The sequence below is a fragment of the Schistocerca serialis genome, chromosome 1, assembly GCF_023864345.2.
Source record: "Schistocerca serialis cubense isolate TAMUIC-IGC-003099 chromosome 1, iqSchSeri2.2, whole genome shotgun sequence".
Classification (NCBI taxonomy): domain Eukaryota; kingdom Metazoa; phylum Arthropoda; class Insecta; order Orthoptera; family Acrididae; genus Schistocerca; species Schistocerca serialis.
The window spans coordinates 92885716-92913638 of record NC_064638.1 but is presented as its reverse complement, the minus strand read 5'-3'; the positions used below and the strand labels follow the sequence as shown (position 1 = coordinate 92913638).

Here is a 27923-nt window from a genome sequence, read left to right as displayed (position 1 = left end):
AACAACAAATCTAATTTTCTGGGCTTCAGTCCAGGTACGAGGTAAAACATTTCGAAATGCTCTGATAAAGACGAGTGTGTGTTATTTCCCTTCAGAAGTAAATATTGGAAATTGTCGATGCCCAAGTAATCCTTCTTCTGCAAGTAATGTTGATGAAAATGCTGCGCTGTCAGTGACAGGTGTGTTTATGTTCGCTTGTGGGGTAGTGCAGGGCAACTGCACTTGCTCCACAGGTGCAACTGCTTGCAAGTGTTGTTGCATTGTGCGTCCTTCACTATTTTCCTTTGACTGGCTAACCCAGAATTGTGGATAACCAGTGAAGGCATCTAACTTCTCCAAAAGCATAGGTTTGTTTTCTGTCATATGTTGTTTTGAAATGTCAGTAGTTTTAGCAACACTACCTCGTAATCTTTCCTCTGCTTCCTTTAAACCCATGTCTATTTTAGCTAGAAGTTACTTTCTTTCTCTTTTAGAGCTTCTTCTACAGTATCTACATAAATTTTGCATCCTGGCACTACCTTTTCAGCAAGGGTACTGCCCTTATCCAGCATGCCGGCTTCAGCTTTTTCAGTTATTTCCTTTACATCTGCACATAACTTATCTCTCTGTTTTTTGGCAAATTCTGACTAAACTTAAATGATCTACTTTTAGACTCAACTTCTCTATTTCTGTGGGTTGGTTTTTGCATATGTCTTGCAACTCGCTGACTGTATTCGTGACATTTTTTACTGATGCATCTACTTGGGATTGCGTCTCCTGAATTTGAGAATATGCTTCACTAAGGTTTTGCAACTCACGTTCAAGTTGTTACTATTTACAATCTATGGATATTACCATTGCAGTTAACATATTTATACTGTGGGACATGTCAGTAATTATTTCTTGCTTCAGTTGTTTACCAAGCTCTGTAAACTTCCTGGATAGTTCATCAGATAACTTGATGCATATAGTTTTGCTCACCTCACTGAGCTGTTGACTAATACTATTCTTGAAATCACTAAATGCCTAATTTTGCTGTGTAAACAGTTGTCCCATATTTTCCTGATATCTTGTGAACTGCTGTGTTACACCCTTAAGCTGTTGTGTTACACTTCCTTGAAATTCTTGTCTTGTAAACTGTTGTGTTATTAGTTGCTTAGTTGTGTCAAACTGTGGGTGTCACTAGCAGTTACATTGATTTTTCGAACTGTTTCCTGCTCTTGCATTCATAACATAGTGAGCATTATAGCCAGAGGAAGTTTCGCTGTCGTGCGCTTCAGTTTCACTATTTGGAAAAACATTTCCCAGTGAGAACTGAGAAACTGTCTCATCAAGCATCATAAAAGTGACATCATCATTAGTTACATCACCAGTGTCTTCAATTTTTAACAGTAGGATGCCAATCTGGTTGTTTTGGTAGTCATCAGCCAGTTCACGAGTTGGTGCATTACTTTCAACTGTTGCCAAGCTTGGATTTCTGCCATCTTGGCACACTACATTTTGTAATGAGTTTTCAACAATGGTCATTTCCTATGACTCCATTGTGAACAGTGTTTAACAAAATTATAAAAAGAAAAAAAAATTTAAACATTAAATTTTTGTTTGTATCGTTACTTTTCAATTAAAGCAGATTTATATGAGTATTCATTAATGAAGCTGATTCTCCTCTTATACTGTCTTACAGAATCTGAATTATTTATTTTGCACTTTAATGTTGACTTTACACAAAATTTTGTCTTTCCTATAGAAATGCACTTTCCATAAAGGATATTAATTGGAAGGAAAAGAGATTATTTTCTGCGGGAGAGACGGCGCCAAGCGTGGCTATATAAGCATACAGCGTAGCAGCTTCCTACCTTAAACGCTGAAATCAGCATTCCCAGTGTGTCTCATTTGTAGGCAGTATTTAATTTTAATTTGCTCCTTCAGGTTCTTAATAGTTCCAATCTCATGGACATAAAATAAATGCAACAAAGGCCTCATTAGTTTCTTGTAATGATAAAATGGAGCATTTATCTCTAAAAAAATTTATCTCCACAACTGAAAGGTCTGTTCATATTCCGCTAAGTGCCATCCTTTGAATGGTCACCATTTAATAGTGGCGAGGGGGATAAAATGTAATATGTATTGGAAACTGATTAAAAATTGCTGCTTAAATAATTTAAAGGTAAATTTTGAAAGAATAATTGAAAGAATTTGGAAGGTACACATATCCTGAGTGAACTTTAACTGGCACTAATAGCAAAAGACCTCCAATATTCAATATTCAATTTAAGATAAAACATTCACCATTTAAGTTTACATACTTCTTGTTATCACCATTGTGCATAGAGCTGGTTATGATGATTGCCCCTCCTCTGCTCATGCAAATTCCTCTTGTTTGCTTAGAATACACACTTTTGAACAATATAAATGCGGCGGAACTATTCATACATCCGCCCGCAACCACTTATAGAGACAAACAGATTTTTTAACAATACTAACTTTGCAGAACTTGTAATATGTCTGCCTGCTATCACTTAGAGAGATGAACAGATTTTTTCAACAATATTAACTCGGTGGAACTCATAATACAACCACCTGCTACCACTTATAGAGATGAACAGATGAATACATAGAAATAAAAAATTGAGGACCATAATATCTGCTTGTTTTGTTGCCATTCCAATGTTATCTATGGTACAAAATTATTATTATTATTTCTTTCCTTTCTCAGACGTTATGTCTGGTTAAAAATGGAAAGTGACGCGGACCTTAATCAAGCGTGACTTTCTTTTAACTGTATGGTATATGTTACATTGCATTTAGTAGCTTTCGGGTAATTGAACATGTATCAATAATTACAGATTTCTGTACTTGTATATAGACGTTTGGATGTAGCTGTATTGCATTGATGTACTGGTAAATATTGTGTGGTATGACTGCTGTAGTTGATAGTATAATTGGTATAATGTCAACTTTATCCTGATGCCACATGTCCTTGACTTCCTCAGCCAGTTGGATGTATTTTTCAATTTTTTCTTCTGTTTTCTTCTGTATATTTGTTGTGTTCAATATGGATATTTCGATTCGTTGTGTTAATTTCTTCTTTTTATTGGTGAGTATGATGTCAGGTTTGTTACGTGGTGTTGTTTTATCTGTTATAATGGCTCTGTTCCAGTATGATTTGTATTCATCATTCTCCAGTACATTTTGTGGTGCATACTTGTATGTGGGAATGTGTTGTTTTATTAGTTTATGTTGTATGGCAAGTTGCTGATGTATTATTTTTGCTACATTGTCATGACTTCTGGGGTATTCTGTATTTGCTAGTATTGTACATCCACTTGTGATGTGATCTACTGTTTCTATTTGTTGTTTGCAAAGTCTGCATTTATCTGTTGTGGTATTGGGATCTTTAATAATATGCTTGCTGTAATATCTGGTGTGTATTGTTTGATCCTGTATTGCAATCATGAATCCTTCCGTCTCACTGTATATATGGGCTTTTCTTAGCCATGTGTTGGGTGTGTCTTGATCGATGTGTGGCTGTGTTAGATGATATGGGTGCTTGCCATGTAGTGTTTTCATTATCCAATTTACTTTCTTCATATCTGTTGATGTTATGTGATCTAAAGGGTTGTAGAAGTGGTTATGAAATTGCAGTGGTGTAACCGATGTATTTATATGAGTGATTGCTTTGTGTATTTTGTTAGTTTCTGCTCGTTCTATAAAGAATTTTCTTGAATTGTCTGCCTGTCCATAATGTAGTTTTTTTATGTCGATAAATCCCCTTCCTCCTTCCTTTCTGCTTAATGTGAATCTTTCTGCTGCTGAATGTATGTGATGTATTCTATATTTGTGGCATTATGATCATGTAAGTGTATTGAGTGCTTCTAGGTCTGTGTTACTCCATTTCACTACTCCAAATGAGTAGGTCAATATTGGTATAGCATAAGTATTTATAGCTTTTGTCTTGTTTCTTGCTGTCAATTCTGTTTTCAGTATTTTTGTTAGTTTTTGTCTATATTTTTCTTTTAGTTCTTCTTTAATATTTGTATTATCTATTCCTATTTTTTGTCTGTATCCTAGATATTTATAGGCATCTGTTTTTTCCATCGCTTCTATGCAGTCGCTGTGGTTATCCAATAGGTAATCTTCTTGTTTAGTGTGTTTTCCCTTGACTATGCTATTTTTCTTACACATTTGTCTGTTCCAAAAGCCATATTTATATCATTGCTGAATACGTCTATTATCTTTAGTAATTGGTTGAGTTGTTGATTTGTTGCTGCCAGTAGTTTTAGATCATCCATGTATAGCAAATGTGTGATTTTGTGTTGGTATGTTCTAGTAATATTGTATCCATAATTTGTATTATTTAGCATGTTTGATAGTGGGTTCAGAGCAAGGCAGAACCCGAAAGGACTTAATGAGTCTCCTTGGTATATTCCATGCTTAATCTGTATTGGCTGTGATGTGATATTATTTGAATTTGTTTGGATATTAAGTGTGGTTTTCCAATTTTTCATTACTATGTTTAGGAACTGTATCAATTTAGGATCTACTTTGTATATTTCCAATATTTGTAGTAACCATGAGTGGGGTACACTATCAAAAGCTTTTTGGTAATCAATGTATGCATAGTGTAGCAACCTTTGATTAGTTTTAGCTTGATATGTCACCTCTGCATCTATTATCAGTTGGTCTTTATATCCTCGTGCTCCTTTGCAACAGCCTTTTTGTTCTTCATATATAATTTTGTTCAGTGTTGTACGTGTCATTAATTACTGTGTAATGACTGAAGTTAATATTTTGTATATTGTTGGTAGGCATGGTTATGGGGCGATATTTAGCTGGGTTTGCTGTGTCTGTTTGATCTTTAGGTTTCATGTAAGTTATTCCATGTGTAAGTGTATCAGGGAATGAGTACGGGTCTGCAATGTAACTGTTAAATAATTTAGTTGGATGTGAATGTGTTGAGGTGAACTTCTTTAGCCAGAAATTTGCTATTTTATCTTTTCCAGGGGCTTTCCAATTGTGAGCAGAATTAATTGCTCGGGTGACTTCATGTTACAAAATTATCACTTCAGGCATTTGTGGTATCATCTTTTTATGTGTCTGTTTCTGCTTGTATCCACCGTGCATGCCTGTTATGTTGTACCGGGTTTGACCATATGTTGCTCCAGAAGTGTTCCATGTCTGTTATGTTTGGTGGATTGTCTATTTTAATGTGTGTGTTATCTATTGTCTGGTAAAATTTCTTTTGGTTTGTGTTGAATGTTTGGTTTTGTTTCCTTCTATTTTCACTTTTTTTGTATCTTCTAAGTCGTTTGGCCAATGCTTGTAATTTCTGCTTCTTTTCATGTAATTGCTCTATCGCTTCTTGTTGTGAGATTTTTACCTAACCTTTTTCGTTTTTTGTCTGATATTTCATTTCTTATAAATTGTGTTGCCTGTCCGATGTCTCTTCTCAGCTTTTCTATTCTGATCTGTAGCCTGTGTTGCCATGCTGGTTTTGTGGGTTTCTTCTGTGTGTTGGTTGGTTCTGATCTCTGCCTAGTGTGTATATTTAGTGTAGTGAGTGCTCCTATAAAAATCAGTAGTTGTAACTCTTCCATAGTTGTATTTTCATTTATTTTGATGTGTATGATTGTGTTGATAGTTGTTATTGTTGTTTCGACTTGTGGGTTATTTGGTGGTCTATGCAAGAATGGTCTAATGTCTGTATTTGTGTCTTTGTATTCTATATATGTCAGCTGAAATTTTTCTTCTATATCTAACATGCATGTCACTTCGTGTTCTATTTGTGCTTGTTCTGGTGGCTGTCTTAAGATTTCGTTTCCCTCTGATTGTTTAATTGATGCGTATTGTTTGCTCTGGGATGTTTAAGTTGATTACTGTATTTTCTTCTTCTTCTGATTGCACATTATTTTGTTTCAGTATTTGTTGTACTTGTTGTTTGATGTTTTCTAATTCTGACTGTGGTATCCTGTTATTTTTTATTATTACACGGATCTGATCAGCTAGTCGTTGTTCTGTTAAAAATTTTAATTCTGGGTATCTGGTAATAAATGTTGTGTATACTTGTGATCTGTATCCAGTTGTGTTGGTTCCTAAGTTTGTTGCTTGGTAATAACAGAACATAAGGTGTTGGTAAACTTCATCTGACCATATCATCCTCTGTCTTTGTTTTTCTTCTAGAGTGGTTGCAGGAACCATATCCTGCAAAACACCTCTATCTGCTTGTTTTGTTGCCATGCCAATGTTATCTATGGTACAAAGTTATTATTATTATTATTATATTTATATGTATAAAAAGAAAAGAACTAGGGAGAAAAGAAAGAAAATAATAATAATAATAATAATACGATACATTACAGTAGGATTGCTCAGTTGCTTGACACACTGATTAAATATGAACCTAGTTGCAACTACATGGGATTGGTGACTGTAATAGTCAGTCACCAAATAACAAACATCCAAAAAGCTCCAAATAATGGGGTCCAGGAATGGGCGTGGTTTCTGCACCACTTCATACAATTTATTACTTGATTATAGAACAGCATATTCTGGCATTCTGCATCAGCTACTTTACTTGCCTTGCATTGAAGAACAAAATGACAGAAATATACCTTCCAAACCTAATTGCCTTGTCAAAGTAAGTGGATGGAGGTGAGGGGGGCAATAAAGTTGAGGCTGCTAACTGTTGTTGGTTTTGCAGCAGTTTTAACATCAATTTCTAAATTGGCATCCACTAGTGGCCAGTCTAAATGAGAGCTTTTTTGTGTGGAAGGTATGACAGCTATCCAAAGGCATGTACTGTTGACAGTTCACGGGATTGATATGAACAGAGGAATGAATGGAACCACCAGAGAGATAGAGGTCAACATCAAGGAGGTGATATGATGGACTGAGGATGAGCAGGTGAAGTGAATGGGGAAGAAGGTGATGTAGTTGTGGATGAGGGTGTTTTGAAAGACTTTTAAAAGGTTTTCTGTAGATTACCCATAAACAAACTGACATAGGAGGATGTCTTTCAGGTGACAATGACCTCACCACAAATTTGTTTCGTACCTTCCCCTCCAAGAAGTAGTAATTATGTGTGACGACATAATTGGTTAAATGTATAAAGAGTGAGGTAGTGATTTTGTAGTCAGAAGGATGTTGGTTCTGGCAGTATTTGGAAGCACCAGGCCCCTGGGCATGAGGGAATGTTGGTGTGTAGGGAGAAGGGATCAACACTGATGAGTAGGTATCCAGGTGTTAATGGGAAGGGGAATTTTGGGAGCCACTGAAGGAAGAGGTCTGCATCTTTAATACAAGAAGCTAGCCTATGAGCAACTGGTAAGAGATGCTGGTCAAAAATAGTGAAGATTGTTGGAATATGAAACAGTAATCAGCTACAACAGAGCATCCAGGACTGTTGGGTTTAACAATTTTGGGAAGTACGTAGAATGTGGGTGTACAGGTGAGTTTTGTGGTGAGGAGGGACATGGATTCTGGAGAACAAGTCTGGGATGGGCATAAGGATTTGAATATGGACTGGAGATTGTTTTGGATTTCTGGGATAGGATCACTGAAGCAGAAATTGTCGGTGAAGGAGTCAGACAGTTTGTGGATGCCTTCTGTCAGGTAGTCAATGTAATTCATCATGACAGTGGTGAAGCCTGTTGTCTGCTAGGAGGATGATTAATGTTTTTCTTCCCTAACGACAGACCATCCCAAGTAGACAGCATATTTGCAGTAACAATAATTGGATTTATCAGTACACTGAAGGTCTCACAAAGGCCTTCTTTGTAGACAGGCACTATCCCCCAGACCCAGTCTGCAAAGAGATTTCCCACATTATATCCTCACACAGCCCTAATCCTTACACCTCTCCAAGAACCAGCTTCAAAAGGGAACACTGCTCATCACCCAGAATCACTGGTGATATTGGGTGATGACAATGAGTGAAAAAGAAAATGAACATCTTTCACCAGAGCTTTAACTATCTATCTTTACGCCCAGAAATGGGGGACATCCTTCCCACAATATTTCTTGTCCTACCTAAAATGGTATTCCACCACCAACCCAATTTACGCAGCATCCTGGTCTGTCCCAATGACACTCTCACTACCAGACCTTTGCTATAAAGCCCATATCCCTGCAAAAGGGGACTGATGACCCTGTAGTTTGATCCCTTTATACCTCAAACCAGCCAACCAACCTGCGAAAGTCTCAGCTGCAAAATCTGCCTGATTCATCTGCCCAGCACACCTCATTCTAGTCCTGTCACTGTCTTATCCAACCCCATCAGAGGCAGCGCAACCTGTGAAAGCAGACATGACACATACCAGCTCAGAATCTGACATGGGTATGACCACCAATCAGCTGACCACCAGAACAAGTGGCCACCTCAAACTGTGGCCAAGAGTAGAGTTGACCAGCCAGTGGCACAGTATACTGCTGAACATGACATGCTTGAGTTCAATGGCTGCTTCACAACCTGATCCATCTGTTCTGATGGCTAGGTGCTGCACACTTATCCCATACACTTGTCACCTGCCCCCACCCCCCTCCCAGATTCGTATTTTATACATCTGCTCTCTCCCTCTGAGCTGTGAACCACCCTTCCACAACCCCTCTTCTCCCTTTCTGCCTCTTTTCTCCCTCTACCCAACCCACCCTACACAAATCCTCAATACAGTTAATCTGCTGAACTGCAGTCCAGGCAGTGTGCATTCAGCTGACACATTGTAGCTGGACTGTGTGTGTGTGTGTGTGTGTGTGTGTGTGTGTGTGTGTGTGTGTGTGTGTGTGAAGGGGAGGCAATTTTGTATGCCCCTTGATGACTTAATGCATCTGCTAATTGGAAAGTTCTCTCCATTACCCCTGAATTATTAATGCAATTATCAAATACAGAAAGTTCTAAACCCTGAAAGATGTTGCTGCAATCAGATCCATTGACAAGATTTGTGGTGAACAAAACATACAGAAAATTTTTTGTTTGATGTATAGATAAGAGCTACAATACCAGACATCAATGTTACAGTTAACTGCACAGACATGTGTTAATATAAATCTATAGAACAATACTGGAAAAGTCTAAAGTCAATTCTCCGGTTTCGTAAGTGAAACCAGGATGTGTGTCTATGTTACAGAATAACAATTGTTTTCCCAGTTTATTCTAACTAGCAAAGAAAAAAGAGGAAGGAAAAAGGATTAGAGTTTAATGTCCTGTAGACATTGGGGGTAATTAGTGATATAGCACTTACTCAGATTGACTTAACAATGGGATAAAACACCCATTCCCTTTCAAAGGAACCATGCTGGCATTTTCCGGAAGAGATTTATCAGAATCTTGAAAACCTAAATCAGGGCAATGCAGATTTGAACACCATTCTCCTGAATATGAGTCCAGTGTGCCAACGACTGCACTACCTTGTTTGGTAGGAGAAGAAAAGAGGGCAGAAGATCTATAACAGGATATGTATTTTTTGTCTCTTTTTATGCCATATGACATCACTAACTTTAACAAATGCAGAATTTGTCACTATCACAAAAGTTACACAAGCAATTACATGATTGAAGAATATTCTTGCACTATTTACCATAACTGTGAAGAGTTTTATATTTTTAATATAATCAGTCAGTCTTGTACTCCTAATTGCCTAAATGAAATATTTGTTTTTCAATAACAACAATAAAATTAAGAAAATTCTGGGACCATATTAACTGAACTCAGTATGTAACACTGCTTAGTATAGCAGACAAACAATAATCTAAAAATGAAAATAATCTTTTGATAAGATGGCTAAAAATCTCAGCTCAGCATGCTTTGCTCTTAAAAGTAGTTCTGCCATCCATCCAACCTATGCAGTAGCCTTGTCTGTCCCCACTCCAACCCTGCTTCCAACCCACTTACCAATTCAATCACATCACTGCAATAAACCTAGATGCAAGACCCATCCTGTATATCTTCCGATTACCAACTACTCTAGAACTACTACAAGCATCCCCTACCACATCAAAGGCACAATCACCCTGTGAAAGCAGTCATGTGATCTACAAACTTAGCTGTAACCACTGTGCTGCACTCTATATGTGGGCCTAATTACCAACAGGCTGAAACTTCCTGGCAGATTAAAACTGTGTACTGGACCGAGACTTGAACTCGGGATCTTTGCATTTCGTGGGCAAGTGCTCTACCATCTGAGCTACCCAAGCACAACTCACGACCCGTCCTCACAGCTTCAATTCTGCCAGAATCTCGACTCCTAGCTTCCAAACCTCAACTCTATCAATAGGCTGTCTGTCTGTATGAATGGCCACCACCAAACTGTGGCCAAGAGATAATTAGATCACACAGTTGCCTGAATGCCAACCAACATGATGCCCTCCACTTTAACAACTGTCTGACAGCCTGTGTCATTTGAATTATTAACAATAACACCATATTTTCTGAACTGCACAAGTAGGAACTCCCTGCACAACACATCCTTCGTTCCCTAACCTCCCTGGCCTCAATCTTTGCTATTTCCCATTCTCCACCTGCTTATTCCCTGCCCAGCTCCCATTCCAGTACTACACACACCTTCTATTCCACCAATGCACATGTGCAGTCCTCTCCCCTTCTCTATCCTCTGCTTTAGAACAGTCCCCTGATGTTGCATATAACAGCCCTATTCTGTCCCCCAAACCACGTTGCTACATGCCCCCATAGGCAACACTAGCATCTACACTCACAACTACCGTGCTATCTCTACCCCTCCCCACCCACACCCCATCCATACCACTACCTACCTCAGCTATATTTCAGTGCTCACCTCAGCTGCAGTTGCAGTCGGGCATAACTGCTTGGAGAAAACATTGGTCATGTGTGCATAAGTTGTGCTTGTGTGAATGTGTGTGTGTTTCCCAATTGCTGAACATTTCTAACATTTCTTTTTATTGTGCTTGTCCATAACACAACACCTCCTCTACATGGTGAGTAGCAATCTCTCTTCTCCACAAGGTTGTAAAACTAACAGTTGTTGTTTTGTTTGATATCTTGTAGTACCAGGTGGTTCTTATTAAAGAAGAAAAAAAGTCATAGTTCCAATTTTGGCCACCAGGTACAAATCTGGCACTGTGAATGCAAGAAAGATGCTTTGAAATGTTTCCATATGTATTGGATTAGGAACAGGATGTAGACAGAAATGGTCAAACAAGAGAGAAAGGCATAGTGTTGTTGCTATTACTAACCACAGCTTAGAAAATTTGTTAAATATAAGCACCAGTCATCAACAAGATGCTGTATCCAAAAAGACGTCACAATCAACAGGCACTTGCAGCAGATCCAGTGGAATCTGAGCAATTTGTTCCTGGATACTAGCCTTCAGATCAGGTAGAGATGTAACATGTCCCTCATAAAAGTGTTTGACAAGATATCCTCAGAGGCAAAACTTACATGGATTAAGATTAGGTGATCTTGCAGGCCACGCATCTGGAAAACCTATGGAGGTAATGTGTTTGTGAAAAGTTGCATTAAACAGATCATTTACTGGACAAGCAACATGAGGTGGCTGTTCCAAAGCAGGAAGCACATGTTATACAAGGAATCTCGATCATGTGCAAATGTCATGGTACACATGACATGCCGTGTGGGTACATTCTCTTAAAAGAAGAATGGACTGAGAATAAAAGTGCTTGTGAATCCTATCACGCACTCACATACAGCGAGTGTAATGCCTCTTTGTGCACAACAGGTGGTTTAACACTACCCCAAATTCAGCAATTCTGTGTATCCACTGCACCCTGTAGTGTGAACTGTGCCTCATCACTTTATAGAATATTGCCCTGCCACATGCCATCAACTCTGGTCTGAGCCAGAAAGCAAAGAGTAAATTCGGAATGTTGCTGTAGGTCATGAAGTTTCATGTGCCACGCCATCTGGGTCACATACAAGTACCAGTGTAAAACAGACCACAAAACTTTCCATACTCCTGACTATGGAATGGACAATTCTCATGAAAATGCCCAAGTACTAACACTACCCAGGGCATACACTGCATGATCTGTTACAGCAAGAGTAACGTCTTCAGTAACTTCCACTGGGGTAGCACACCTTCCTCTTCTGGTGCCACACCACACTCACCCATGTTTTCAGATTTCATTATCATCTTCTTTCAATCATCTAATCATATTGGGCCTGTCCTCAGACCTTTCAGTTGGCGATACTCTCTCAATTCAGCGCTGTAATTGCTGCCAATCACATAAAACCATTTCACTAACACTGTGCTGTCTCTCTTCTCTATAGCTACACTGTTCACTCACGTTATGGCTTGTCAAATGACAACATGGAAGTCATCACCAGCAGATTACAGAAATAAAACACAAAGATAGTGAAACACAAAAAATATCCAGTGTCTACAGTGATGAGGAGAATGGAATCCCACAAGGGTTAATTCTGGGACCTGTCCAATTTCTGCTGTATATAAATGACTTGGCTAGTAAAGTACATGATGGAACCACTGTACTCTTTGCATATGATGCTAATATTCTAATTAAATCACAGAATAAGGAAAATCTGCAGGAGGCTTCAATATCAGTTATGCATACCTTAATGCACTGGTTCAGGACCAATAGGCTCATCATGAACTTTGAAAAACTGTGGCAGTTAACTTCCACACAACACAAAACCTCCATCCTGCAAACGCAGTTTTCACTATCGATGGAAAAAATTTGTCAAAGGTAGAACTGAAGTGGGAGGTGCACCTAAACAATTTAAATAAGAGACTGAATTCACTAACAAACACTGTTTGCATTCTCACTTGGAATACAAGCTGCTCATCAGTGATGACAATGTACCATTGTAGCATAAAGTTGCTACTTGTGTACAGTATAATTTTTGGGGGGAATTCCACATATTCAACAAAAACATTTAAAATACACAAAAAAATTATCAGGGTGATAAAAAAATGCTAAATGCCAGGATTCCTGTAGACTCCTATTTAAAACTTTCAAAATATTGCTGCTTTCTAGCTTGTATATATACAAAAGGGAGCATCTTAAAAAAGGAAAATCTCTTCAGACACAACTATGATATACACACACGTAAAACTAAGCAGAGGAGGAACCTACATATGAACACAGTAAATACAAGTTTATGCACGAGAGGAGTGTATCATACTGGAGCTATGTCATATAATTATTTGCCTTGTTACCTAAAATGCATACCAACATTAATTGCATTTAAAATAAAGTTTAAACAGTTCTTGCTTGAACACTGCTTTATTCTTTGTCTGAATTTATGGAACATCATAATAACTAAACATCATTTAGCAAATTTTAGTAATTGTCAATTCATAATAAAGTTTATGTTGAGCTTATCATGCCATCCCACTTAATGACTGCTTTATCACATGTAGATGAAATGTAGTACACCAACCTACATCATTTTGCATTTTGATTATGTCAATAATGTAGTCAAAATGACTACTGTATTGTAAATTAACTAGTTTTACCACTGTACTATGTCATATGTACAAACAATATACTGAAATGATTCTTGGACAAATGAACATACCATCAAACAAACAGTGTACAGCACTAGATATGCACCAGGTGGCCACAACTGGAACTAATGTTGTTTTTCTCTTCCCGCATAAACGGGTTTTGCAATAAAGTATCAGCATATCTACCAAGTTCTGCAGTTGTGCAATAAAACATTATGTGCCCTGAATATATTACAAGAGAAGAGATTACAAAAATATCCACATCCATGAAGTACCATCTGATGACAAAATTTTTAAAAAAATCACAAAAGGTAGTGTCTGCTTGGCATAAATTGTCATCACTAACACTCATGAGTGCCATATACCATGTGTGTTCAACAGGGCTGATTAATATTTTTTGCTTACAAAAATTTAAGGTTTATTTGCTGAAATAACTGAACACCCTTAGGTTGTCTTTGAGGGGATAATCACTGTTTACATTTGAAAAGTTCATTAGTATGTCTAACTACAATGAGTGGAAATTAATCACTGATTTGTAACTAAAACTTGAGGGACTGTAGAAAACAATTGCAGCTACTGAAACAGTCTAAAGACTGTATGGACAGCATTATCCATAATATGTTTAATTGTACATTCAAATGTGTACCCAAAACTTAGTTCAGCAAATATCCCTTAGTAAGCATGCCAAAATTTACAATATGTTCAAAGATAAAAGTTTATTTAGTTTATTGGGCTACTATACTGGTGGATTAACATACATTTTGCTTCTGAGAAAAATATGGAAGCTCACATGTCAAAAGTTAAGTCACTTATACTACTGAACAAATTTGAAGCACTGGTAAGAAAACTGATTACAATTTGGTAGAGGGACTCATGTTATATGGGTTTCCAGCAGATTTACAACCTCAATTATGGTGAACGAGAATTCAGATGTCAGTATTACTAGTGATGCAGTAAGAGAGTGGTTGATTCAAGAATCAACAAAATGACAGTGTGCTTCTACAAACAAAACTACAGGTTCGGTGCTGGCAGCTAGTAAGCAGACCAATGCACAACAGAAATCAAACTTCAATTTTAATGCATAAATTTCCAATTTCACTAAAATTATGTACCAGCTTTTAAGTTAGCTTGGGAAACGATTTCACAGAACTCAAAATGGCTACAAATGGTAGCTCTATCAATTTAAGAAGCAGAATTCAGCTGCACAAGAAGTAAAATATCTTCAAGTACTCTCCTTGAACTGTGTGTAAAACATTTAATATGAGGGATGCTTGGAAAGTAACACATAATAATAATTTTTCTCCATGGTATTGAAGCTGGAATGTTGAAGTTTCATGATGATACAGTTTCAAGTTTGTGCTACAGAGGGTATTTTGTTTTCATGTGCATCTGAACTACAAAACAAACATGGTGCACATGTTACTGTCATCAACCTGTGGAGAGCAGCAAAGTGTAGTTTGATATTTGTGGGCCAAAGAGCATAAACCAATCAAAATTTAGAGGGGCATGGATGGGGTGTGTGGGAATGACTGCATGGACCACAGCAATGTCTCCAGGTGGAATGAATTCTTCAGAGAGGGTCATGTGAACCCTAGGGCTTAGCCACATTCCAGGCAATTGCTAACAGCTGCAATACCGCAGACTGTTGAAGTCACTGAGGCAGAAATTTTGATGACCAGCATGTGCAACTGCAAACCTTATTACAGCAGTTCAATATTTCCAATGGAGCAGTGTAAAATATTGTTCATAACATGTTTACATTTCATAAAATCAGTACTTGCTGGATGCCTAAGAACCTGACAGACAACCATAAGAGCCAGTGAATGATGACAAGCTTGGATCAATGTGTTATAGTGCAGAAGGGCATGACTTACTGATTATAAGGTGTGAGTGTACTACTATAAAGCCGAATCCAAGCAGGCCTCTACAGAGTGGAAACATGCTGGTTCCCCAGTATGAATATAATTCAAAATGATTCAGCCTGCTAGGAAAGTGCTTATGACAGTGTTCTGTGAATGCTTCAGTCTACACTAAAACTTTGATTAAGTTGCATTGTACCCTATGTGACAGATGTCACAACATTAATGCTGTCAGTGTAAAACTTCTTCATAACAAAGCTCACCCCCATGTTGCTGCTCCTGTTCATAAGAAAACTGCCAAATTTGGGTGAAAGGTGATCCAGCATTCACCATACATTCTGGACCTTGCACCATGAGACTTTCGTCCCATGAATAAATTCTTGGCCAGCCAACACTTTGCAACAGATGTGGAAGTAAAATCACCATTCCACAAATGGCTGTACTACGACCAAATGGATTTCTACAAACAGGGCATATTGAAACTGGTACCACAATAGGAGAAATGTTTTGAGAACAATGGTGACTATGTAGGAAAGTAGGTACAAGATGTAAGTCCATTTATGACCTTTTTTTGTTAAGCAATTTGGTCATAAAATTGTTGGGTGTTACTTTTCGACCTTTCCTTGTATGACTGAAATTGCAACCAATCAAAAACATAAAAATCACCTACATACACCCAAACAGATGAACACACAAGAAGGCTACCAGATACAAAAGCTATCAAACTGAGACATTCTGTCATCTGATAAAAGAAATGCAAACTCTAGTTGAGGGTAGTACATCTTCATTGCGTATGGTTAACAGAAATGAATCCACATAAATATGTACAAGAATTTTTAATATAAATATCAAATGTCTTATTAAACCTGGAAGCAAATATTACTATACCTCTAACAATGTCTATATGGTTTCAAAGAAGCAAAGATATTTTAGGCAAAACATTTACAGATATCATCACCAAAACAGAATGCAGTTTCAAAGGTGTGTAGATGAAAAAAGAAAATGAGACTTCCACTGTTTTCAACTCTTGTTCATGAATGTTTAAATAAGTGGCACACAGGGTCTACCTTTAAGGAATCAGATAAAGTTAGAGAAATACAGATAAAGTTAGAGAAATAACTAAGCTGGCTGTCACAAAAATGTCATTTATACATAGAAACCACGGTAAGGTCTCTTTGCTAGAGGAGCCACATACTTAGGAAGATCACAAACTTGGGCTAATAATATCTGGCATTGTTACAACAACTGAGAACCTCATTTATCCATGGATTTCCTGAATGTTACATTAACAGTGAATAACAATAACAAGACTTCCATGTGAAAACAGAGAGGTATATTTTTGAACCAGAAAATGACCGCAATGTACAAATTATACATGAAGGAAGAAATGGCGCTAGTGTGAATTCCAAGCTTTCACAATAAAATATTTATCTTGCCTGAGTGGAAAACACTGGCACAGCCAAGGTTTTAACACTGCAATATACATAGTGAATCACAAAAGAACGATTACATTGAAGCTCTAATTGAGTTGGAACTAATAGAATTTAGGTTATCACCAATCACTTTATATTTTTCTTGAAAATGTAGAGTTTATTAATATCTCATCTATAAGGTGTGATTGCCAACTTTTGTGAAATGCAAAAGTGAAGGTTTGGATAGCAGAAGTGTATAATATTCTGTTGTTTTACAAAGGAGGAAGGTCGACTACAACAAAAACTCTCTTTAAAATATCAAGTACAGAGTGAAATATTACAGAAGGAACAATGAAGCAGTCAATGCCATAACAGCATCACTATTGTGACATGGGAAAAAATAATTACTATAAAACAGAAAAGAGTATGTTTATATTTTCTTTCTATTTTATAATTAGTACTTTTAATTAAAAAAGTTTAAGTTAAAAATTTAACTTCTAAAGTGTTCTGAATATTTTATTATTTTCTTATTCTGCTTATACTTGTGTAACAATAAAATTTGCCAGTTTTTAATGAAACATCAAAACACCATCAAATTGCAGAGGTTAATATGGAGAAATGAGATAGTTCACATTACATTTGTAACTATCTGCAGAAATAATAATAATAATTATAATAACAGACTATTTCATTGTTTCTTTCCTCTCTGTCCCTTTTGAGAAACATAAAAACAATTAATCTTAGATACATTTGTGAAAATAAAGTTAATCCTTATTCTTATATCTTAATTAAAACTAGACTTACTGATTAAACTCCAGCTAACAGACTAATTCTTAAAGGTTAAGTTAAAGTTGTAGAGTATAAAAACAATTTTCTTACCTGTGCAAGAAGACTACTTCAACATCCACATCTTCTCGGTCTTCGTGAAGAAAATCTTTAAGAAAGTGGGATACCGACTCGTATGTTATGTGGCCACACACTACAATATGCCTGTTGGAAGTACAAGATCATCAGTTAATTCTGTAATACCATGAACACACATAAACACTGACTTGCTACTGATATATAATAAAGAAAAAGTTTCTCATGTTTAAATGTATCATTCAATTTTCGATTGATTCAGCATTGAAAAACATGAGATATTATACAAATATATTTTCAATCTTTATATTTCTGTCTGCTGCCCTCTCTCTTCACAACTGCCTGTATCAAATTCAGCTAAACATCAATTAAGCCCTTGAGTATCTAGGTATGCTACACACAGAAAAAGGTACGCTGAAGCTAAAAAATACTTTTCAGCACAGGAAAATGTGCACATGCATGCACATAACATACAAAAGTGTACGCAGGTAGTTGACATATAAAAAGAATGATGAACTATCCTCAACAATTACAGAAATCACTGTTAAAAGTGACAGCAGTAGTTTTCTGTCCCCTCCAAGTTCTTGTTCAAAGGAAAAGGTAACATATATCACATAAAAAGTTTCCTGTGCAGATGAGTTCATGTTCATGAAATATTTCAGAGGGAATCTAAAACTGCAAGCAGCCAACATCAATTCTCAAAATTAACTACACAACAGTCAGAAGCATCAAGATACTGAGAACCCTATAACTGCAGCAAGGAAATCACTGGCAGTGTAAGGATTTCAGGACAGGATGAAAATCTCTATCTTATATGACTTGTTATAGCATGAACTGTGTTGTGAGAATACTAGTGTAAATGAGTTAAACTTCTCACCCTAGATGGTTGCAGCTAGAACAATGGTAACAGAAGACACCATCACTATGCAGTAGTGTATGCCCACTATTGTCTGTCAATGTATATGTCATTCGTACAAAGTAATCATGTTTCTGATTAGGATGTAACAAAGAAGGAATAAGAAGTTCTGGTAAAAGATTATCTTTAAAGACACTATTTTTGGAAACATGCTGTTCACTAAAGATGCAATGTACTAGGGAGCAATGATAGTGTCAAAGAGCCATTCATAGGTGTTTTTCAAACAATACCTGTTTAATACTGTTTATGTAAGACAGCAGAAACAGAATAAATGCAGTTGAAATTGATAGCATGTATGTGACTGCATTCTTTTAGTGCCATAAAAAACCATTCTGATTTATGAAAGCTCTGGACACAGTCAAGTCTAATTACTTTTCAATCATATCTCTCTTTTGACCAAAAAAAGATTAGCACAATGTACTTCACATTGTTGTTTCGTACATTATACTAGCCAACAGTAAAAACGTAACTGGGATTAAATAATGTTTTTTAACTATATTGATTATGCTGATAATGAAAACGACAATGATAAACTTGAATTGGCTCTCACTTCCAAGTTAAAAGGGAGGGGGGTGGCATATTTCATTATAATTATATCTTATTAGCATTCACTGTCAACCCCTTCCTATCTGGCTTCAAAATTCCACTAATAGTAGACACAGTGATGAACTTTGAGGCAACAATAGCTGTGTGTATTTTGTCGCTATTTTTATCTCATATCTCAGGCTTGTAGCAACAAGGGGAATGGAACAAGAAGGAAGTACAGAACATGCTTCATTTAAGCATAGGTGGATGTGGTCCTTGTAGTTCCTGTGATTCAATTTGCCTGACAAATGTGTAAACAGTGCTGACAATTTTTGCTTCATTTGCGGACAGGTTAGACTGAAATCACAAAGGAGGACAAAATATAAACCTCACCCTCACACAAATTATCATATATGTGTTTGTTATCGAAGCTCCAACCAGTGATATGAGCGACTGATTATCTACCACTTCGTTCCCAACTTGATAATCACTGTCAGTATTTCCATACAGCTTTCAACTGACACCCCAAATTTGGTAAATGGCTAACCTAATTAATGTAACTCCATGTATCACTATTTATGTTTATGATGGTCTTTTTGGAGAAAATTCGTTTAGTAGACATTCTTGACAAATTATTCCTCAAATTTCTTGCTTATAAACTTTAACAGAACCAGCCAATAGGAAAACTATTAGATCTGCAACTGTGCATCCACTATTTTGCAACAGATGGCAGAAGTGGGCAATTGGTAGGGCAGATGATAGGTTGAAGTGTAAAAAAATAAGCTTAAGGTGTTTGGAAACATGACGCCATCAAAATCTTTGGTGATTTGTGATTCCATTGTAAAGTTATTCTCGACTGAATACGCCAACTGAAGAGCCTAGTTCTCATTATTTGTGGAAAATTTTAATTTTCTGCTTTAACATGAAGAAATCTGTGGATAATGTTCACAAAATGCTGGTTAAGACCTATGGTGAGGCAACCACTAGTGACAGAACATGCTGAGAATGGTTGCAGTACAACAATAATGGTGATTTTGACATTGAAGTTTGGAATGGCGGTGGAAGGGAGAAGGTTTTTGCAGTTACTTAAACAGATGGAAATAATCACTGCAGATTGTTATCAAAAGCAATTGATGCATTTGAGCCAGCCAGCCACAATACAGTGATATAGATGAAAAGCTGATTTTGCAGCATGACAATGCTTGACTATATGTCACAAAAAACGTCAAAATATACTTGGAAACATTGAAATGAGAACTCCAGCCCCACATGTCTTATTCTCAAGACATTGATCATTCTGGCTGACCAGCTCTTTTGGTCATATAAACAAGTGTAAAATTTGATCAATTCACAGATCTACTCAAAAGAAGCCCAGTTCTTCTGCTGTGGGATTTATATAGTGCTTGAAAGAAGGGAGAAAGTTGTGGCCAACAATGGCCAATCTCTGAATCAAAGTTGTTTTATGTTTTTCACAATAAAGCCTCAAACTCCCAAGAAATAACAGCAGAAGCAAAGTTGTAGATCTAATACAAAAAATATAAAGCTATGACTGGTGCCTCTGAGACTATCCCTGAGTGGCCAATATAAAGTATGGTTTACAAACCACATTTAAAGCTTAAGGAAACATATGCAACTGCTCTTAACGGACCACACTCCTTAGAAAAGGTATGTCCCTCAACTGTTAAAAGACATTAAAATTCATTAACCAAGAAATGAGTTCAAATATTCAGTTGAGAATTGAACAGCAGCAGCCTTGAAAGTGCACATCTACTATTTGATCAGAATTTTCCAATGGAATTCTGTGAAGTAGTGTGCTCTTAGTTTTTTAATCAACATTAAAACTGACATACTTAATACTGAAAACATTTTTAGCATAATAAAACTTATCATTTAGAGCTATTTATAGCTATTTTCCAATCACGTATCAATTAATGGATTGTGGACTTTGCTACAACCTACTTCAATAATTGTAGTAATTATAAATAACCACAATTTCCCACTTTTTAACCTTTTTCTTCCATGGTTGCATCAACCACAGAAATGTAATGGAATTTGAATATTTGAATTGCAAATTAATTGCAGCAGAAAATTAATTTACTATCCAAATGAAAATAAACTAGCAATGAATGTGAATCATACATTCATCCTATGACTGAATGCTAATGGAACGTATGTAACATATTAATGGTTACACAATCTAAATGAAACCTGACCAAACAACGTGATGATTATGTAGCTATAAAATTATACCAAGAATTTCAAATACATAATCTAAAAGAAGGGAAAGTAGCGAACACCTTTAATGAACATTGTTTCTGCTCATTTACATTTAGAGGAGTGTTAACCTGAGCAGGAAAAGTGATAGCCAGTAAAACAAGAAAGGAAAATGTATGGGTGATGAAAAGTTGACAGAAGGGAAAGCAGAAGACTCAACAACTTAAATGAGAACAATGAAATAAGTGCTCATAAAAGATGTAAAAATTGGTGTGTATGACTGGCTTAACAAAAACGGCAACCATTTTGAAAAAGAATTATGGAAAAGATTCCACAAGTAAGGCAAGTAAAATATATAGGAGGTATATATTGAAAATAGCATGGGAAAAATTGAAGCAGAGCAATGAAACATTAAAAGAAAAGTTCAGTATAAACTTAGTCTCATGGAACTATGTATCACATATTGGACACTACTGTTATTTAGCATGATACATAAACCTACACTTTCTGCAGTAACTGAGTCAACAACCAGCTAATTCCACAAACAAATAATACTCATCCAGTTGGAATGTAAAACATTTACTAATTTATGAATAGTATTTAACCTTCGTCACTTCTTGCCCTCTTAAAAAAATCAATGTTACTTCATGCTTTCAGAGATCATACTTCATTTTCACAAAACACAGTTAACTAAGCGTCTACATAACAAATATTTGTATTTTACAAACAAAAATTCAGTAAGATATTTTTTGTTTTGTTTCTTTAATATAATATTTAGTAATTTAATGTGATAGAGCAAATCTGATAAAATTTTTCAATGTCACAGTGAGTAGCTTGGAGGTGACCTCATATACTCAGAGTTAAATTTTAACTCCTCATATCTTTTCTGAGTTGCTCAGTTTATGAGGGTTTTTTGTCCTTTGACTTTAAGATAAAACAAATAATTGAAACAAAGCTAAGTGTGTCATGTTTGGTCAATGGCTTCACCATGGTACATATGCCTCCCACAGAGTAGGCTGAATAATCAAATAACAGAATATTATATGACACAAAACTGTGAAACTTTCACATAAACAACCTTAACATGGAAATTCCTTTTAATAATAGTTAGCAGTAATTCATACTGTTCAACATTCTGAAATGTACAATCCTGTGCAAAGACACTGTAGTGCAAAAATGTCTTTCTTTTTCTTTTGAATCTACAAAATTAAGACCAGTTCCTAATGCACCATATACCTGCTGTCCTTGTGGCTGGAGTGGGTGCAAAAGCACAGTCAAGACATTTACATCAGTACTTCACAGCACAGTTACATCAACCTGAAGGCAGTAAGGTATATGGCACATTATAATTATGATAATTAACATCCAACCAATGACTGAGGCTTGATGAAAGACAGTTAAAGACTATGCTTAGCCAAATGTGCACTGCAAAAGCTGCAGTTTTTGCATGCTAAGCTGTTAATTCCACTTCAGTTTTCAAAAATTCAAGATAGCTGCCTATATATATATATATATCAATCAAGCAAAGTTAATACATGCAATATGGCTCCTACCACTAATAACCTGCAATTCTGGGAAAAGGGTGAAGGTTGCTAAAACTAATGATTGAAGTTAATTGAGCCTAAAATATTTTACCATGCTACACTAAAAAATTAGCTTTTCATTCTTTCACTAGCCAAACTATTCTGTGAATACTATGCTCTTTGGCAAAAGATAAACGCTGTTAAATAGTTTTGGAAACAGAGCCACAACCTACCCTAACAGCTTCACTCTACGCTAGTTAAAACTTATTTTGCCATGGCGGCATTAATGTCAGTATGACATAACACAGCTAAGCACACTTCCGAGAAAATATTGTAGTCCTTCCTGCTTGAACTGTATAACCCAAAATCAAATGTCTGCTCAATACAGTTTCAGGGAAGTCATATTAGATATACTGATTGCTTTTAATGTTGGTACATGCACCAGAGTTCATCTGAATACAATTCATTTTCTAGAGAGTAAATTAATTATTAGATCTAAAATTTTAGTTGTAAACCACTCTCCATTTCTTAAATCAAATACTTTAAAATTCTTTCCTAGGTTAAACCTTCACTGAAAAATTACTGTCTTATATTTTGTCAGCTATTTATTGGTAGCAGTAATGTTTAAATAAAATATTTTCTTTTAGTGTTAATCCATTATCAGATAACTGAACATTATCCTGCTGTATGAACACAAATATAAATTTACCACATTTTCTGTTAAGTGGCAGGAAGTAATTTTCTGTCACAGTTAACTTTAACAATGAAAGCATTCCTCTGATAATTACTATATCAGTAATTTTTCTAGCATACAGTACAGCACTTCAGTATATCAGGCATTAAAATCAGAATGTTCTCACATACTAATGTGTAAAAGAAACTTCGTGTTTCAGACTTGCAAAATTCAACTTGTTAATCTAAATGATGAAATCATGGAAGACAAACACAAAACCAGCTTTATCCTAAAATCATGACATCATGAGAGTAAACTGGATGAAAGCATACGAAGAAGTTATGCACTTCTTCCTAGACATAACAGCAAAGTGTGTATGATCAGTTCCATTCTCATTTTCAATCAAATGTACATTCAAAAACACAAATTTTCCACCTTTATGAATATTTTGAAGTATTTTGTCAAACACAGTGTGATAAAATAATATGAAATAAAGTATTCTACTGTACTTTTATTTATTGTTATGTTCAATAGTATCCACTACAATTTGCTTTTTAGTTCTGGAGACCATTAGTTTTCAGGTATATCAATCAATAATTAACATGTTTCAGAGATGTTACTGATAAAAAATGTGTCATTTACAGCAATGAAAATATGAGAAAACATATACAAAAACAGATCATGCTTAATTTATGATTCTCAATATCCTCTGAATACACAAAACCACAGTAAGTTGTAAATAACAGACAAAAACTTTCCTATCAACCGACCTTAACTGTGAAAAAAAGAACTTCATTAAATATATCATTTATCTCCTTTCAACATGAACACCAGCAATGTGCATGAAGAAAGAAACCACCTACGTGATTACTGTTAGGTACTACTCATAAGTTTGATCACGTGGTGCTCACAATATAAGCCCCAAATGGGGAGCAGACCTGCAGCTTAAGCATCTAACCTGTAAATGAAACTGTTGTCAAAATTCTTCGGCTAGACAACAGTACGAACAAGTAGCTGGAGAGGTAGTGGGATGGGTACATCCTGTTGCCATAATGCATTGATAGAGAAAGTGTAATATACAACATTTTGATCTTTAATTCTTCTGTAGCAGATGTGTAGCAATTGCAAACTATTGTGGGAACCATTTTTTGTCCTTAAAATATTTTTCTTGCACATTTAAAGTCATATAATGGATTTAAACTAATTACATTCCTATCCAAAAGACATTGCCTGTCACTGAAAGAATTTCAAGTTACAAGAGAATTATGATGAATATATTTTTGAAAAATTGCTTTCTTTGGGCCATTAATTGTGGACATAATATGGATACAATAAATACTAGATAAAGCACAAAATTTCAAAACGTGTCTCTTTGCTGTTACAACAGAATATGACAGTTTGGCACCACATACACAAATCTGAGAATTTATAGCATTTCATGAATTCAGATCTGCCACTGGACAGGATCACTGTTGGTTAAAGAATGCAACAATCAATTAGCACTAGATACAAATGAACAAGGGTTGGTTTGCATCTTATCAGAGGAAAAATTATAAGGAAACTAAAATAATAGCAACATCAGGAGAAGTCAGATTAAAACAATGATTACCACAACAATCATCAAAGTGGAGGATATATTTATAACACTGTTTAAATGACAGATTTTTATCCTTAGTCACTGCATCATATGATTAATGAAAGAAGTTATTTCCAATAACATGGTTGCTGAGCAAGCTAAAATACTGTGACATATGACGATAATTTGCTATTTAATTATAACATGATCAAAATTAATTTTTATTTATTTATGAAATGAAATTTAATATTAACTAGTAAAGATACAGAAGCATTTGGACAAAAGAACTCCTTAATAATTTTTCTTTGTTTTCTCGACAGACTTGTTAGGCTAATTGTCTCACCTTCTGCCGCGTTCATTCTTCAAGGTGCCGCCGTACTTGGGTCTAGTCCCAATCAGATCAATAATCTCGGGGATACAACTTGCGAAAATGGCCTATACACGGGGGTCGTCATGGCATGAAGGGATAAAACAGAACAAGACACAAAAACACTCGAATGAATAATGACAATTGAATGAATGATACAAGAGACTGAAAAGACTAGATTTTATAGTGGAACACGGAAAGCAATGTAAGTGCTTCTTCTGGGACACAGGTGCCAGCTTTTGGCAAATAGAAAAGTTCTCATCATATACCTTGGAATCATGTTGTTTGGTTATCAATTACTGTTAAAACTATAACACACACACAGAAACCATGGCTTGTTAGCTCCAGGCACAAAGTTATTTTCCTTCAGCAAGCACATTCCAAGATTTAGCTTTCGCAAATAACATGTACCATAATTACCCAATCACAATGATGTGTTTGCTAAGACACCAAAACAGTGGCAGTACAACTGTGCACTTTATCACAGAATGTGCTATGTCTTCCTACAACACTATCTATCTAGCAAACACATAACCTGCATTTAGGTAAGTAAGGTAATTGCATCACATCCACCAACGAGCCAATGTTTCTTGGTGTACAGCCATGGTGACACCTGGCTCATTTGAATGATATGAACTGCTTCTGTAGGCTTTCAGCTATCACTGCTGAGAGACGATATCTTTTAATAAACATAGCTGTATCCCGGATTGCTTTCTTTAGCAATCTTACAAAGAGGGACACTATATGTCTCGGAAGAGTGTTAATGTAGCACCACTAGTGCAGAAAACAACAAATAATAAAATTACAGTAAGTGAGGGGTGTATTTTGAATATCTAAAGCGATTAATAAGGCAGTGAGTGCATTCTACAGGAATATTAAATCAGCCGCAGTGGACTAGCATGATATCAACTCTACTCTATGTAGCAACAGGCCCTCAGAACCCAGAGAAAGCCTAGTATGAAAACATTCTGATATCAATCAAGGCATGCCACCAAGAAACCATTACATACTATCATGTACCTGCATTGGCTACAGTGGTAGATGGACAGTCATTAATATCTGTATTAAAATTCAAGCCTAATTTAAATCAAATCATTCACAAAACCCTTCTATAAAAGGTGTTTAGTTTATCAAAAATATTGTAAAAGATCATACTGAAAAACTGGGAAGGCTTCAAGTAATTGTGTAACGAATGTCTATGACATTACGCGAGTACCTCCGTCCACGTTCCCGCTTGTATTGCCCTCCGTATTTGCAGCGGTTGCCAGCCAACTCGGTGATCTCTGGGATCCAACTGGCAAACACCGCCTACATAGAACCACCAGCAGCTCCATAACTCAGGAAGATTTGCAGACAATGGAGGCAAGAAAACTTTTCTGACTGAATACAGAATATGCAGCTTTTTCATGCTGGAAACTTAAAATCTTTAAATTCTCCTGTACTAACACAGCAGCAGAAACAAGCTCAACATATGTCTTCGACTTTGAACCACTCGCAAAAGCTATGCTTCTAAATCTTGAATTTTTCAAGAATCATAAAATGATGTAATGTCAATAATTTTGTAAAAATAATCTATCAAACAGTATGCAGATTTCCTGGAATTTGATGAAACTGGTAAATAAAGAACTACAGGCTATAACTGACAATAAATGAAAGCAATATGAGAAGCTAGTGATCAAGTGTGTGTGTGTGTGTGTGTGTGTGTGTGTGTGTGTGTGTGTGTGTGTGTGTGTGTGTGTGTGTGAGAGAGAGAGAGAGAGAGAGAGAGAGAGAGAGAGAGAGAGAGTGTGCATGTACGCATCCCCCCCCCCCAGTTACTCATGCGCACGCATCTGCCTCACTGTGTGTGGTCACACACACATGTACAAAAGTGTGCATGCAAAAGTGGACTATTATTTGCAGATATATGAGCTGTGTGTCATTTCTTTGTATTCATTAATTTTAAGAATTTCAAATTTTAAAAGAAAGGTTAAAAATTATAGATAAAACTTTAAAATCCATTCCAACATAAAATTTACTGACTTAAAAAAACTTATCCATAAAACGATAACACCCGTATTCCATAAACATAACATACAAAAATATTACAAATTACAAAATCCAAGCAAGACTCAGAAGCCAATTTAATAAAAAATTGACTAGTTAAACAGTTCTACAATAATACAAAAATCTGCAAACACAAAAGTTAGATATTATTGAATAAAAGCAAGTACATATCATACAGGAAATTATTAACAAAATCTGACAGGCAAGAGATTGAAATCCGAAATATTCGACAAAGTGTAATGCAAGTCAGTGTTGACAGGCAGCTGTAATTTCTTTGCTTCACATTACAAAGAAATGTAAATAATTATGGGTAAACTGCTCATGCTTGAGAAGGGCAACAAATCATCTGCTAATAGCACTTGAAGCAAAAGAATTAAATAAATTGAGAAAGTAAAGAGGAAGCATGTGTTAACACTATTCCACCGTAACAGCTGTACCTACATCAACTTTTAATATAGTAAAATGTTGTCACTTGTGGCACAGCTAGAATTTCTTTCTTTGTCTGTTTACATTGA

General features: G+C 36.0%; 1 protein-coding gene across 1 annotated transcript in view; it reads right to left on the bottom strand.

The window, feature by feature from the left end:
• LOC126462459 (calcium-activated potassium channel slowpoke) overlaps positions 1-27923 on the bottom strand; it is a 915336-nt gene that overhangs the window by 701436 nt on the left and 185977 nt on the right. The window contains exons 6-7 of the mRNA XM_050096074.1: positions 25339-25430; positions 17587-17697 (exon numbers count right to left, since the gene is read on the bottom strand). Of these exons, the coding sequence (XP_049952031.1) occupies positions 17587-17697; positions 25339-25430 (203 nt within the window). The remainder of the gene's footprint in view (positions 1-17586; positions 17698-25338; positions 25431-27923) is intronic.